The 12,654-nt window shown below is 34.1% G+C and overlaps 2 protein-coding genes across 2 annotated transcripts; both read right to left on the bottom strand.

Annotated features, from left to right (window-relative positions):
* Positions 1 to 6,087: 6,087 nt before the first annotated feature.
* On the bottom strand, positions 6,088 to 7,549 carry LOC111713343 (uncharacterized). The gene is made up of 3 exons (XM_023488195.1): positions 7,454 to 7,549; positions 6,746 to 6,819; positions 6,088 to 6,514 (listed from the first exon to the last, which is right to left on the bottom strand). Exons 1-3 carry the CDS (start codon positions 7,529 to 7,531, stop codon positions 6,313 to 6,315), a joined length of 354 nt encoding a protein of 117 aa, XP_023343963.1. The 5' UTR covers positions 7,532 to 7,549; the 3' UTR covers positions 6,088 to 6,312.
* Positions 7,550 to 8,150: 601 nt separating this feature from the next.
* LOC111713342 (uncharacterized) lies at positions 8,151 to 9,575 on the bottom strand. Its single transcript, XM_023488193.1, has 5 exons — positions 9,433 to 9,575; positions 9,156 to 9,211; positions 8,971 to 9,040; positions 8,456 to 8,591; positions 8,151 to 8,189 (listed from the first exon to the last, which is right to left on the bottom strand). The coding sequence occupies exons 1-5, from the start codon at positions 9,573 to 9,575 to the stop codon at positions 8,151 to 8,153; spliced, it is 444 nt and encodes a 147-aa protein (XP_023343961.1).
* Positions 9,576 to 12,654: the final 3,079 nt, after the last annotated feature.

Here is a 12,654-nt window from a genome sequence, read left to right as displayed (position 1 = left end):
TATCTGTGAACTACAACTAAAAGGTTTAAATTACGTGTTAGTTGTTATCTTTAAAGAATATGTGGCTTAATTTCATGATTAAACTAGGGTAATTTACTTAGAATTTCTGAGATCTGCATCCTCAGTATATTGATGTAAAAATGAGTTAAAAATTTTTATCAGTCATGTATGTAGGCAATATTTTTTACTTCTTTTAAAGAGAATTTATTGTTTTCTGTCAGCTTTTGTAAGGAACAAAATATTAAGTTTTGATCATAATTGTCAAGTTAATGGTAAGAGTGATGCGCAGTAAACTCGGTCTCCTACTTCCAGCGGTTTCTCATAGGAGCGGAACTGTCTCCCTAAACGCACATTATCTGATGCTCTCATTAGATAAAGGATGTAATACAATTCCTCCTCCATGGAGTGGGGGGAGGGGTTGTTATTTTTAACAAACTTTGGCAGCAATGATAAATGGGGAATGTTTAAATCTCTCCCAAGGAAAATTCTGGCCGGGGATGAATTAGTGGAGAAATGTTGTGTTGAATTGTATGCCAAGATTAAAGTTGGGAGGGATTTTTCCCAGTCATTTTCCCCATTTGCTTTCTTTGCTTTCAAAAGTGCCCACAATGTCCTGTGAAATCTTTCTACTGGATTGGACTGATGATTGTGGCTAAACCCAATTTTAATATTTGCGTCAAACTTTTTAAGGAGGGATTTAAAAAGTGTGTTGTCAAATTCTTTGCCTTGATCCATCCTAATTGTTGCAGGTGCTCCGTACAGGCTTATCCAGTTGATCATCATCGCTGTGACGACGGACCGTGCAGATTTGTCTGGTAAAGGCACTGCTGCAACAAATCTAGAAAAAAGCATCCATAATTGACAAAATATACTTATTTTTGTTACTGGAAATTGTAATTGGACCTACCAGATCGACGCAAACGACTTCGTTTACGTTGAGAGTTCTTCCGTCAAACGGATTTACTTCTTTAAGGTTTACCTCTTCTCTGTGTAAGCATCCTGGGCACTCTGTTACGAACAGAGCAACATCTGCTCTCCATCCCGGCCAGTAGAAGTGTTGTTTTACCTGTTGTGTAGTACGTTGTACACCCCAGTGTTCGCGTACATGTACAGCAAGTAGAGCTTGATACCTGTGTGAGGGCGCGATAATTATTCTCATCAAGGGATTTGAGTCAAATTCATTTTCAAGGAGATAAACTAACCTTGTAGAGCTTGTTGTTTTCGCATCTGTTCATCTGAGTTGTTTTCTTACCTTGTACAGTTGCAGTACGTCTTCATAAACCTCGTTGAACGTCGAGGTGTCAATTTTGCTTTCCTCTACTTTACCTGTGTTCCAGTTGAACTATGATTTTACCATTTGAATCGCACTATCTTCAGTTTGTGCTTTCTCCAGGTCCACTTGATCTATGAGGATTTTACCTTTAAAGTTCCCTATCAGTGGGGGTCCACTGCTTTCATCTGCCCGGGCCCCTGACAAGTGCCAGGGTGGTTGTACAATTGTACATATCTTACCTTTGCAAGAGGGGGGTAAATATTCCGAATCTGAGCAATTGTTTACCTTTGACATGTTTTCCTGGTTCATTTCTAGTAAATTCGGCTTTTCACCTATTTTTAAATTTTTCCAGGGCAAGGGGAACATGTCTTGGTTACCTTGTGTAATTGAGTCTTTATCCATGTGTGTCGCTCTTGAGATCAAATCGGCATTAATATTTGTTTTACCTGCCCGATGCATAACTTTAAAATTAAATTGTTGTGTAAAATCTAGCCATCGCCTGATAGTTCCTCCGGAGTCCTTCATAGTAGACCAATGAAGCACTGTAGTGGAGTCTGTCACGATAATGAACTGATTCAACCTTAACAATGATTCAAATTTAGTTAAACCATACGTGAGGGCGAGTAATTCACCCTTGGAACTATGATAGTTGCTCTCATAGTTCCTACATTTTCTCCCTTTTACACCTAAAAATCTTTCAACATTATTTTGCTCCTGAGACAAAACTGCACCAATTGCAGTTTTAGAGAAATCTATGGTTAAAATGAAAGGATTAGCGGCTGGAGAGAAGTCAGGCGTGGCTCTGCACGGCGCTGCTGCAAACATCTGTTTTAAAGTATTAAAATTATTTATCATATCCGGTGTCCATACAATCAACTTGTTATTTTTAACACTATTTAGTTCAGCCATTACGTTTGCAAAACCTAGTAAAAAATCACGGTAATAATTAGTGAAACCTAAAAATGCAGATAATTCTTTTCCTGTCTGAGGCAGCGGCCATTCTGTAATTTTCTGAACATAAGAGGGTATTAATTTAACTCCTTCTGCGTTTACTAGATGGCCTAGATATTCAACCTCTTCCTGAAACAAATGTGTTTTACCAGCATTTAATCTAATTCCTGCTTCTTTGTGGGCACTGAAAACTAAACGGATTAAGTTAACATGAGTCTCCAGGTCAGCACTATGCACCAAGACATCATCAAGATATGCGACGATGCCTGGTACACCTAAAATATCCACTAATCTCTGAACAAACCTACAATATGAAGCTGATGAATTCTTGAGCCCGAAGGGCATCCGAATGAACTGGTACAGACCGAAAGCTGTCGCAAAAGCTGTAATTGGCCGCGAGTCCTTCTCTACCTCTATAATATGGTATGCTTGACTCTCGTCAAGCGTACTAAAGTACTTCGACTTACCTAAAGATCCTAAAATTTCAGAAATATTAGGGGTGGGGAAGCTGTCGGTCACGGAGAGGTCATTGACCCGGCGGAAATCTAAAACCCACCTCGTCTCCCGGTCTTCTTGGTCACGGGGACCAGGGGCGAGGACCAGGGGGAGGAGCTGGGCTCAACAACTTCATTTTAACCATAAATCAAGTTGCACGCGTAAATTTTCTTTAAGATTCGGCGGTATTGGTCTCATTCTTTGATTTACAGGTCGGGCATTGGGTAGTAATTCAATTTTAAATGTTTCCCAGGTAGTTTTGACCACTTTACAGTCCTCAGTGGTAAAAATATCCTGATTTTCATCTATCATTGAACGTACCAATTTTTTTACATTTGGATTTTTTTGCAAAATTTTGTTCTCATGTAACCTTAAATCTGCCCATATTCTTTCCGTGACCGCAGGATCTTTCACCCCTGTTTTAACTACATTTACTCTGGACTTGGATTTAGATTCAAAAATCATGGAACCATTTGCAATTAATTGATTTGGTGAAATGTTTACATCATTATCTGACAAATTAGTATACATGATTATAAGTGACTTATCTTTATGCTGGGTTTTATGACGATAGACAGCAGGTAGAGCACCATCAAGGAGTTCCTCGTCAAGGGGTTGTATGTTAATAAGAGAAGCTGGGTTAACGGGGACATTACATTCTACTGCCTGCGTTGTTTTTCTGGGCACCGTGACAAAGTTTTTTGATGCTACAAGTAAAATCGGTGCACCTTCATTGTCAATTGCAAATTCCTGAGGAAAATATAAAAGATCTTAAATATGTATTTTTATTTTTTTTATAGCGAGTATCTGTGAACTACAACTAAAAGGTTTAAATTACGTGTTAGTTGTTATCTTTAAAGAATATGTGGCTTAATNAAAGGGGCGGGATCTATTATTATTTATGTTTGCAATGAGATCCTGGCGTTGATTGCTTGGTGTGTGAACGATCTGAGCTGAACCTGGTTTTAGAATTGGGCTCAGACTGTTTGATTTTAAGAAATTTATCCCAAGATAAATCTCTCAAAATCACAGCTGAACCTAAAAAGATTTGAGACAAATTTTGGAACCTAATTCTAACCTTCAACTGACCTACTGTTTTCATCGTCGAATTTGAACTAGCCCCATTTGCAGAGTTCAAATTCGACGGTACTAGTTGCTCTATTCTACCCCCTAACTTGTCTATGAAAAATTGCTTGCTGATAGCAACGCCTGACGGAATCAGAGCGCCGGTGTCCACGAGCAATTTTGTGTTTATGAAATTTTCACCTGAATTTACCATGTTCATTGATACAGCACCTTCCAGGAACACGTCGCCTCAATCAGGTTGATGTCGGCGGCTCTCCTGGGTCTTGAGACATCAGGGGCATATTTAAAATGCCCCTCAGCGTTATGATACTTGGATTTGCACTTGGAACAGTAGGTCCGTTCGCCGTGACGTGAACAGTCAGCATGTTTGTGCTCTCCTCCACATTACTTACATATGAGTGCTCTACAATCCTTGAGCGGATGGTTCAAACCACAGCGATAACATGTAAACGTCTTCTTCTCTCTGGGTTGGACAGGTACAGGTTGGATAGAGAGGTTGGAATCGACAGTTTTATTTACAATGCCAATTGCTTTCTCAACATATTAATACAAATAACCATTTTCAGATGGTGAATGTTTTCACTATTTTTTTAATGTTAAGATGGAACTCACTTTTTCCGTCTATTCCATCAAATACTCTCAAACTACAGATATAAAATATTTTTTAGAGCCAAAACCGGTATTTTTAGTGACCCAAAGAAACTGTCAACTATGATGATTTATCAAAGATACAATTTTATATTATCGATGTCGAGATTTTCCCTTTGTTCTCAAATTTTAATTTAAAAAGTCAATCCACTAAAAATACCATCATTACACAAAAACGAACATTGAATGTTTACTATTTCAAAATAACTTTATGTCAAGAATCGTTTCATATGCACCAAGAAATATTTAAAATTAAGTAGTTCCAACCACTTCACTGTTTTGTTTAAACTCAAAGTTTTGAACTTGCGCGCCAGCGGTATTTTACGCCGCAATTCAGAATGGGACCGAGTTTGATTTCATCGTCTTCTCTAACTAGTTTTTCTTTCGGTTTCATACGCGTAAATATACTAATTAGAAAAATGGTTGTAACAACGAGGTCAAAATCGCTTCCGGGGAGGTGTGTACTGTACTGCTCTTGAAGCTTGTTCAAATTACGCAAAATCTCCGTAAAACCAGGGTTCAGGGCAGGGTTCCTGCCTACGTCCTTCTTGCTTCTTCTTTTCTTCTTTCTTCTTCTTTTCTTCAAGCTTTTTCTTTTCTTCAAGCTTTTTCTTTTCTTCAAGCTTATTCTTTTCTTCCTGCTTCTTTTCTTCCTGCTTCTTTCTTTTCTTCATTTTTCTTCTTTTCTTCCTGCTCCTTCTTTTCTAGTTCTTTTTTCTTTGCAACTTTATCAACATACTCCCAAAGACGAGCTTCCTTTTCTTTAATCAACTTGTCTTTCAGGTCCTTCTCTCTTTGTTTTTTTTCACGTTGAATCTCCTGGAATTCGTTCAAGTTCTCAGCTTCATCCTGTTGGGCACTTGTTTCTCGAAGTTTTTCCAGAATCTCCGGAATATCCTTATAAAATTGTTCTAATGGTTTTTCTTATTTTGAATAGATAGATATAAAACTAAGATAGATAAAGCATATTTTAAGTTTTTTAAATCATCTTTTAGAACATTTTAAATTCATATAAAAGTTACTTTCTTTGCAAGTTGGTGAATTAAAAATATCAAAAAGAGAATTTAATTATTTGAATTACCAATGATGGTTTCCGGGGCTTCTTCACAAGCCCTTCGAGATCTGAATCTTCATTTAAAAATAGAGAATTTTATCTTCTTAGCTTCTTTTTTTTTTGCGCTTCATTTTCTAGTTTGAATTTCAGCTTATTGATGGCTTTTTTGTATATTGTAAAGTTAATTTTTTATTTTTACATGTGTTTTAAATCAAAATAAGAAAAATAGACATTTTATTCTAGACAAAACTCTTTGAGACTTGTTGTTTGATAAGTTTAGCAGTTTTCATGTATATTGAACTGAATAAACCAAAAAAAAATATATATCAAAACAAACAGAACGGCTGAGAGAATTTGCCAATTCGAGTGTTTTCTTCAAATCACTTTAGGAAAACATTAGCTATAACCAACAAGTAAAGAAAATTGTTTATATTACCTAACGTTGACATCTTGAATGTATCTTGCGAGAATAAATGATTCCTCTTTCGAATTCTTTTGTTTTTTCTCGGAAGCAATGATTCAGAGAAATAAGACATTTGAGATCTGAAATGATCAATTCATGAATTACATCCTGTAACCTTCCTTAGGTAAAGAATACAAATTCAAATCAAATAAACAGTATTGCATTCAGTCATGCAAGATGGCCTGGATGAGGCATTGTGAGTTAGATTGAAGCATTATTGCTCGAATGAGTTGCTTGTTCATCAATTCTTCTCCAGTCATCATTTCATTCCTTCCCGGACCAGTTACCAGGAAGTTGAAAATAATTCGGGAAGGAAGAGGATCCGTGAAAAAGTCTGCCGTTTCAGAGTACGTTGACCTCGTACATGTTACTTGTCCTCTTCTTGATGATGACAGGACAATTATCCATAATGGAGATGAAGACATTTCCTGGTGGTTTACAGCAGAACTCCTGATCCTTGGGTTTATCAACCAATTTTGGTTGATCCGCACTGCTGGATTCATGTAGCCTCGCCACTACTTGCTTGAGTGGCTCCTTCCCATGCCTAAATATTCATAGGAATGTGATTCTTTAAATCTTAAAACCCTAAAATAGGTAGAAATTTAAGAGAGTAAGAGAAAGACTTGAGAGAAAATGTTAAATCTGGGAACCCATTCCCCTCTAACGTTTACTTCCTTTCCATTTCAGGAAGTGAAATGATTTTTTAACAACATGTGTAAAAAGTTATTTTTAATTAAATATGCTATTAATTAGAATTTTAACAAAAAGGACTTACCGCACAAGTTTCTTCAGGTAACCGAGATAAATTTCGAAGATGAAGGCTGAACTGTTGTCTAACACACCCCACTTCTAGATTTGCTACAGTTAATTTACAATTTTTGGCAAGCAGTGCTTAGGATCTGGACCAACCCGGATCCGTTGGATACGCAAGATTTTGACTTCCTGGATCTGGATCCCCAAAAATATGTGGATCTTGATCAACTGATAATTCTGCAAAAATAAAACTTTTTTACTCCTAAACCCCACATCTGAACTATTGAAAAACTTATGATCATAAAAAATCCTGATTTCTGAATGGTTCATTATGTTTTAGCGTAAAAATAAGCGAAAAAAATAAGACAACAAATTAAAAAATTCTGCTTTGATTAAAAAAGCATAAGATCTTTAAAAATGATTTGGATCAAGATATGTTTTTTGTTCCAGTACGGATCAAGGATCCGCAGAACCAGATCCGCATCAAAATCAAATGGATCCTAAGCACTGATGGCAAGTGTGGCATTGGTTTTGTGTGTTTGAATGTCTGTTTGGTTTATAATATATTTGCACGTGAACCAAACTTTGTCTGGAAAATAAGTTTTATAACATCTTAATTTGAATCAAATTATATTTAAGATTCTCATAATTTTAACAAGTTAACAAATAAAAATTGGATTCAAAGCAGTCCAGACTTATAATCTAAATTATAAAAAATATTATTTCTTACCTTGTAATCGTCAATAAGATGAAGCAGGGAGTGTACGTTAATGGTTGGATAGGTTGGACCATAAATATACATCCCCATGCTGACCACACATGTGAAGAGTTTGGGAACAATTGATGCNTGCTTGGGACTTTAAAACAATTATTTTACAATTCTACCTAAACATAAACAGTGTAAATAATCTAAAGCAAAGTCAAGGACCATGTCCAGCTCCTCGTCCACTTCCGCCGGGATTTCTCTGTCAATACCTCCTAAAATCCAAATGTGAGTATCTTAAGTTTACACATTACATTAATTTTAATATATAATATAATATTTTCGAACATTTATTATACATTGTTACAAGAATAATTTTTGTAATTTTATAATTTTTTCCTCAAATTTAATGAATAAAATAAATAGAAAAATAAGAATATTTTGATTAACAATTTTAGTTTTTTAATCAGCCAGGGGGGGGGGGTGTGAAGAAAACTTTTTATCAGGAAATATAAACCCATGATTTGTAACAGAAAACTATGACCTGTATGATGATCAGGATCCTCTCTGATTCTAAATCCTACATTAGTTCTTCTCCGTAACTTAGCAGGATCAGCTTCTCCGAAACAGATTCCTCCTCATGTAAATTTGTTAATAGTTTTTTTCCCCTATTTAGTTTAAGAGGACTAATTTCGAAATGTAAAACAAAATTGCAACATTTTTACTAAAAGAGAAATACTGTTGGTATTTTAGTTTCCTTTTCCTAAATATTTTCCCAGAATAAAAGTATATTGCAAAGTTAAATGCTTTCACACTTTAAACAAAATGTCAGAAGTTTTATTTAAAGATTTTGAAAAACGAAATAACGATTAACAACCCTACCTGTAGGCTTGTAACCATGTTCTTTACAACGTCCGCAGGAGTTGAATCCTATAAGAGATAATTAACCATGTATTCTAACCTGATGAAAATTGTAAGATCTACGATTAGAAAATTACTTTTTTTGGTTAAAAGGTACCGAAATTTTACCTTGAATTTTTTGTTCATGAAATGAATTCCGTCGCTTCTTAAGGTTGAAAGTTCATCAAAAGGTTTCTTGAGAAATGCTAGATCATCAGGTTTAGACGGTCCACATGCTATCAAGAGAGGAAGAACAAAAGTAGGACTGAAAATAAAATATGTTATTTAAATTGTGTGCAGTGCTTAGGTTCCAGATCTTATTATTTTAATCCCTAGTATCTTAGCTCTCCGCAACCAAGAAATATGCTGATTTGTAAATCTGAAGTGCAAACATTTCAAATGGAAGAAAAAATCATTGATTGGTAAATTGCAAAAACTGGCGCTTAATCTTTTTGAAATTTGTTTATTTGTAACAAAAAATTTGGACTAATTGAATAAATGGGACATTAATATGATTTCTTAAAGGGGCTAGAAACGTGATTTCAAGTAATCCTCTAAAGATAGAGTGTAATGTTTCATTCACAATGGTACGCCCTTAAAAAAGGCATATAATGCAAAAAATATTTATCTCCTTTTTTATCTACCTAAGATTTCTAACAGTTATAAGTAGAGGCCAAAAGTTCTTCGGGGAGCTCTTGAACAGTGGAATACCATCTAAATGGGTTTTGTTGTAACTTTAAGATAAATAAAAAAGTATATTAAGTATATAAAAAAAGTATATAAATAAATAAATTAAGGATATAATGTAGTTTCAGGGTCAAATAAGTACCTAAATTTAGCTGTAGATGAAGGTCCGATAGATTTGACAGTTTAGAGGATGAATATCTAAACAAAATCTTAAAGAGTTTTTGATACAAGACTACATAAATTGGAGAGCGATATTTTAAATCTTTGTGACGGCAACTTATGTATGTATGTATGTATGTTTGTATGTATGTATGTATGTATGTATGTATGTATGTATGTATGTATGTATGTATGTATGTTTGTATGTAAAATGTGTTTGCATCCCAATTTCTTTTAGTTTATATATTAATATTCTGTACCTGTTGAGAATTGATTCGACTTGGTCTCTCACTGAATAGTAGTAGACTTCCATACCAGAGATATATTCCTTCTTTATCCCTCTAGGGGTTTTCTTAAGTGTCCTAACAATAACAATTTTTCTAGTAAAAAACTGATGTTTCATTTTTCGACTGGTCAGAAGATAAAACATATGATCTCTAACTTTTATTTTTTAAGTTTATGGTTCCGTTGAACATTTTTGTGGATGTGAATGCAGGAAGCAATGGACCCAGATCCGGATGTAAAGCACTAGATATCTTAAAATTATGCAATAACTACACGTAAAATGTAATAACATTTTGAAATTATATCTTTATTGATTAAATGATGAAATGCAGTGACCCCAGACCCGGATCTGAATCCATAGATACTGGATAAACTATTACCTACAAGTTATTTTCTTCATTACATCAACTTTGGCTAAATCCCTAAGATTAAATTAGTTTAAAATCGTTTTTATAAATTTTAATTAAGTAATGTTTTAATCTTACTTTATAAGATCGTCCACCGCGTTAGAAGGAACACTAGGATGCGAGGTTAACCAAGATCTGAATATGTTTTTAACAACCTCTTTACGATCAACATCCTCTGCATATTCTTCTCTGTCACTGAGTTCTGCAGGTTCATTATTCCCTTCCTCTTCAATTTCATCATCACTTGAAAGAGGATCCAAGAATTCGAAGTTGATGTCATCACTATCATCATCATAATCTTCTCCAACCGTGATGGTAAAGACTTGTGATACTGGAAAAATAAAAATACTTCTTACAAATGATTGGTGAGATTAGTGAAAAACTTATTTTTAAAAGTTGTTTAAATTAATCTTTTTAACAAATTGAAAAATTAGATTCATGGAAAAGCCAAATTTAAAGATATTTCTCTAAAATAAGTTATAGGCAATGAATTCATAAAAAGAATTTGCAACATGGATTGAAACAAGATTAACTGTTTTTAACCGAGGAGAAGGAGGATGAGGAGTGAAAAATATATATATATTACCATCAGAGTTAAAAGAAACATCTCCTGGGTCTTCAAGTTGATTTTCTGAAGAAGATGGAGTATCAGAAACATCTCCTGGGTCTTCAAGTTGATTTTCTGAAGAAGATGGAGTATCTTCTGTTGGTAACGTTTCATCTGCCGTTTCATGTGAGTTCAGATTCAATGCTGAAATAATATTAGTATTTAATATTGCAGAATAAGAATATCTTTTTTTTAGCAAGCTTCCGTTTAATTGTGACGAGGATCAGGAATCTGTATCCTGGATCTGCAGTGGATACAGTGACTATATAATTTCTGAAATATGAATTTCCTATGGAAATGTTGATTTTTCATCAAAATAAGAAAAAATAAGAATCCCTTTCGTCGCAGTAAAATTTCTGCAATACTGAATATGAGAATTTTGTCGTTATTTGTCAAGTTTTTCAAGACAAAAAACTGAAAAGAATAAATAGTTGTAGTTATTTCAAAAATCTTATTATTTAAAAACTTACATACTTTTCTTTTCTTGAGCTCTGTATAGTTTATGATACAATCTTCTGTCTCGATAATTATGATTAGACATTATTTCACCTGAAAATATACAATTTCAAGTTTTGAATCATGAATTTGTTAACACAAAAAATTTGCCTTTGTCACAAACATTTCTCGCGGTATTTGGATCTGAATAGAGAAAAAGGGAGAAGGGAGCTCGGACAGAATTTGTGTTTGGATTATTTTCAGAGTATACAGAATACAGGTTTTGATCCTACACATGATACAGGATACAGAATGTAAGTTTCAATACTACATTATGATACAGGTTACACATTCAAATCCTAATCTGGATAGAGGATACAGGTTTAAATGTGTGTCAGGAGACCAGATACATGTTTCAATCCTTGTAGGAAACCAAATACATGTTGTAATCCTTCTTCATATATAAATGATTAAGAAAGAATAATTAAATGAAAAAACTTAGCATTAGCATTAGCTTGATACAAATTTCAATTCTAGTCATGATTAAGGATGCAGGTTTAAATCTAATTCAGGATAGAGGATTCAGGTTTTAATCATTGCAGGATGATAAAGGTTTCAATCTTAGTCATGGATACAGGTTTCAATCTTAGTCAAGGTACAGGATACAGGTTTCAATCTCAAAAATGATACAAGATACAGGATACAATTTTCAATCATTGCAGGATACAGAATACATGTTTAAAACTTAGTCAGGATACATGTTTAAATCACGATTTTATGGAAGGGCCTAAAATCGTTTTTTGGAAGGTATTTTAAATGGTTTAATTAATCTATAATTTGTGTAATCCGTTTTAATTTCACCGTGCAGGCAGCAGCTGTTGTGAACTGATATTAGCGGCCAAAAGTACAAATGCCCCGTAACATTATAAAATTAAATAAAGACTACAGAAATAAGAATTTAAATTTCATTACGTAACTTTACGATTCAGGAATGAAGTTTCTAAACGGAAAAAACAGATTAAAAAATTCAAAATTTACAAATTTTGAAAAGCAATTAATTATAAAATAGCAATTATATAATAAATTTATAATTGACAGGTGCAATTGTTTATTAACTTTACAATTTAGATTGGTATTGAGAAACGTTTCAAATACGATTCTAAAACGTTACGTAACATTACGTTTTCATGTAACGTTACAAAAACGTTACAGAATCGTTACAGATAACGTAATTCCGTAAGTTACGTAATATGGTTTGGTGGGGTTTTATTTTATCTAGTTTGTAGTTAACATTTGTATGATTATTGATTGGGATATTCTTTGAAGACGGATCGTTATCTAATGATACAGATGATTCTGAATAAAACTCATCCTTCAAACTAACACTATCCTTCTTATTAAGGTCTACTGGCTGAGCGGTTACAGAATCTGCTTTAGACAAGTTTTCTGAATTCTGTAGTGATTCATGGTCAAAATTTTGAGGTGAATATGTTTGCTTCATTTTACTCATTAGTTCCACTAGTTTATTTCTGGATCCGTAGTTATGGGGGTCAAAATTATCTCCCATTATATCTTTCAGTTCTTTTGTTAACTCCTCAAATAAGGGTCCCCTGGCTCTATATTTTTTAATAAACCTGGAGTGCATATATTTAATGGATCCATCTAGTGGATTGAGTAAAACACAAAAACCGTCTGAAACATGTTTTACAATAAATAATACATGCTTGTAGGGCGAAAGATATTTTAAT

The sequence above is a fragment of the Eurytemora carolleeae genome, unplaced genomic scaffold (genome assembly GCF_000591075.1).
Source record: "Eurytemora carolleeae unplaced genomic scaffold, Eaff_2.0 scaffold1400, whole genome shotgun sequence".
Taxonomy (NCBI): Eukaryota; Metazoa; Arthropoda; class Copepoda; order Calanoida; family Temoridae; genus Eurytemora; species Eurytemora carolleeae.
This window is presented reverse-complemented; position numbering and strand designations above follow the sequence as displayed.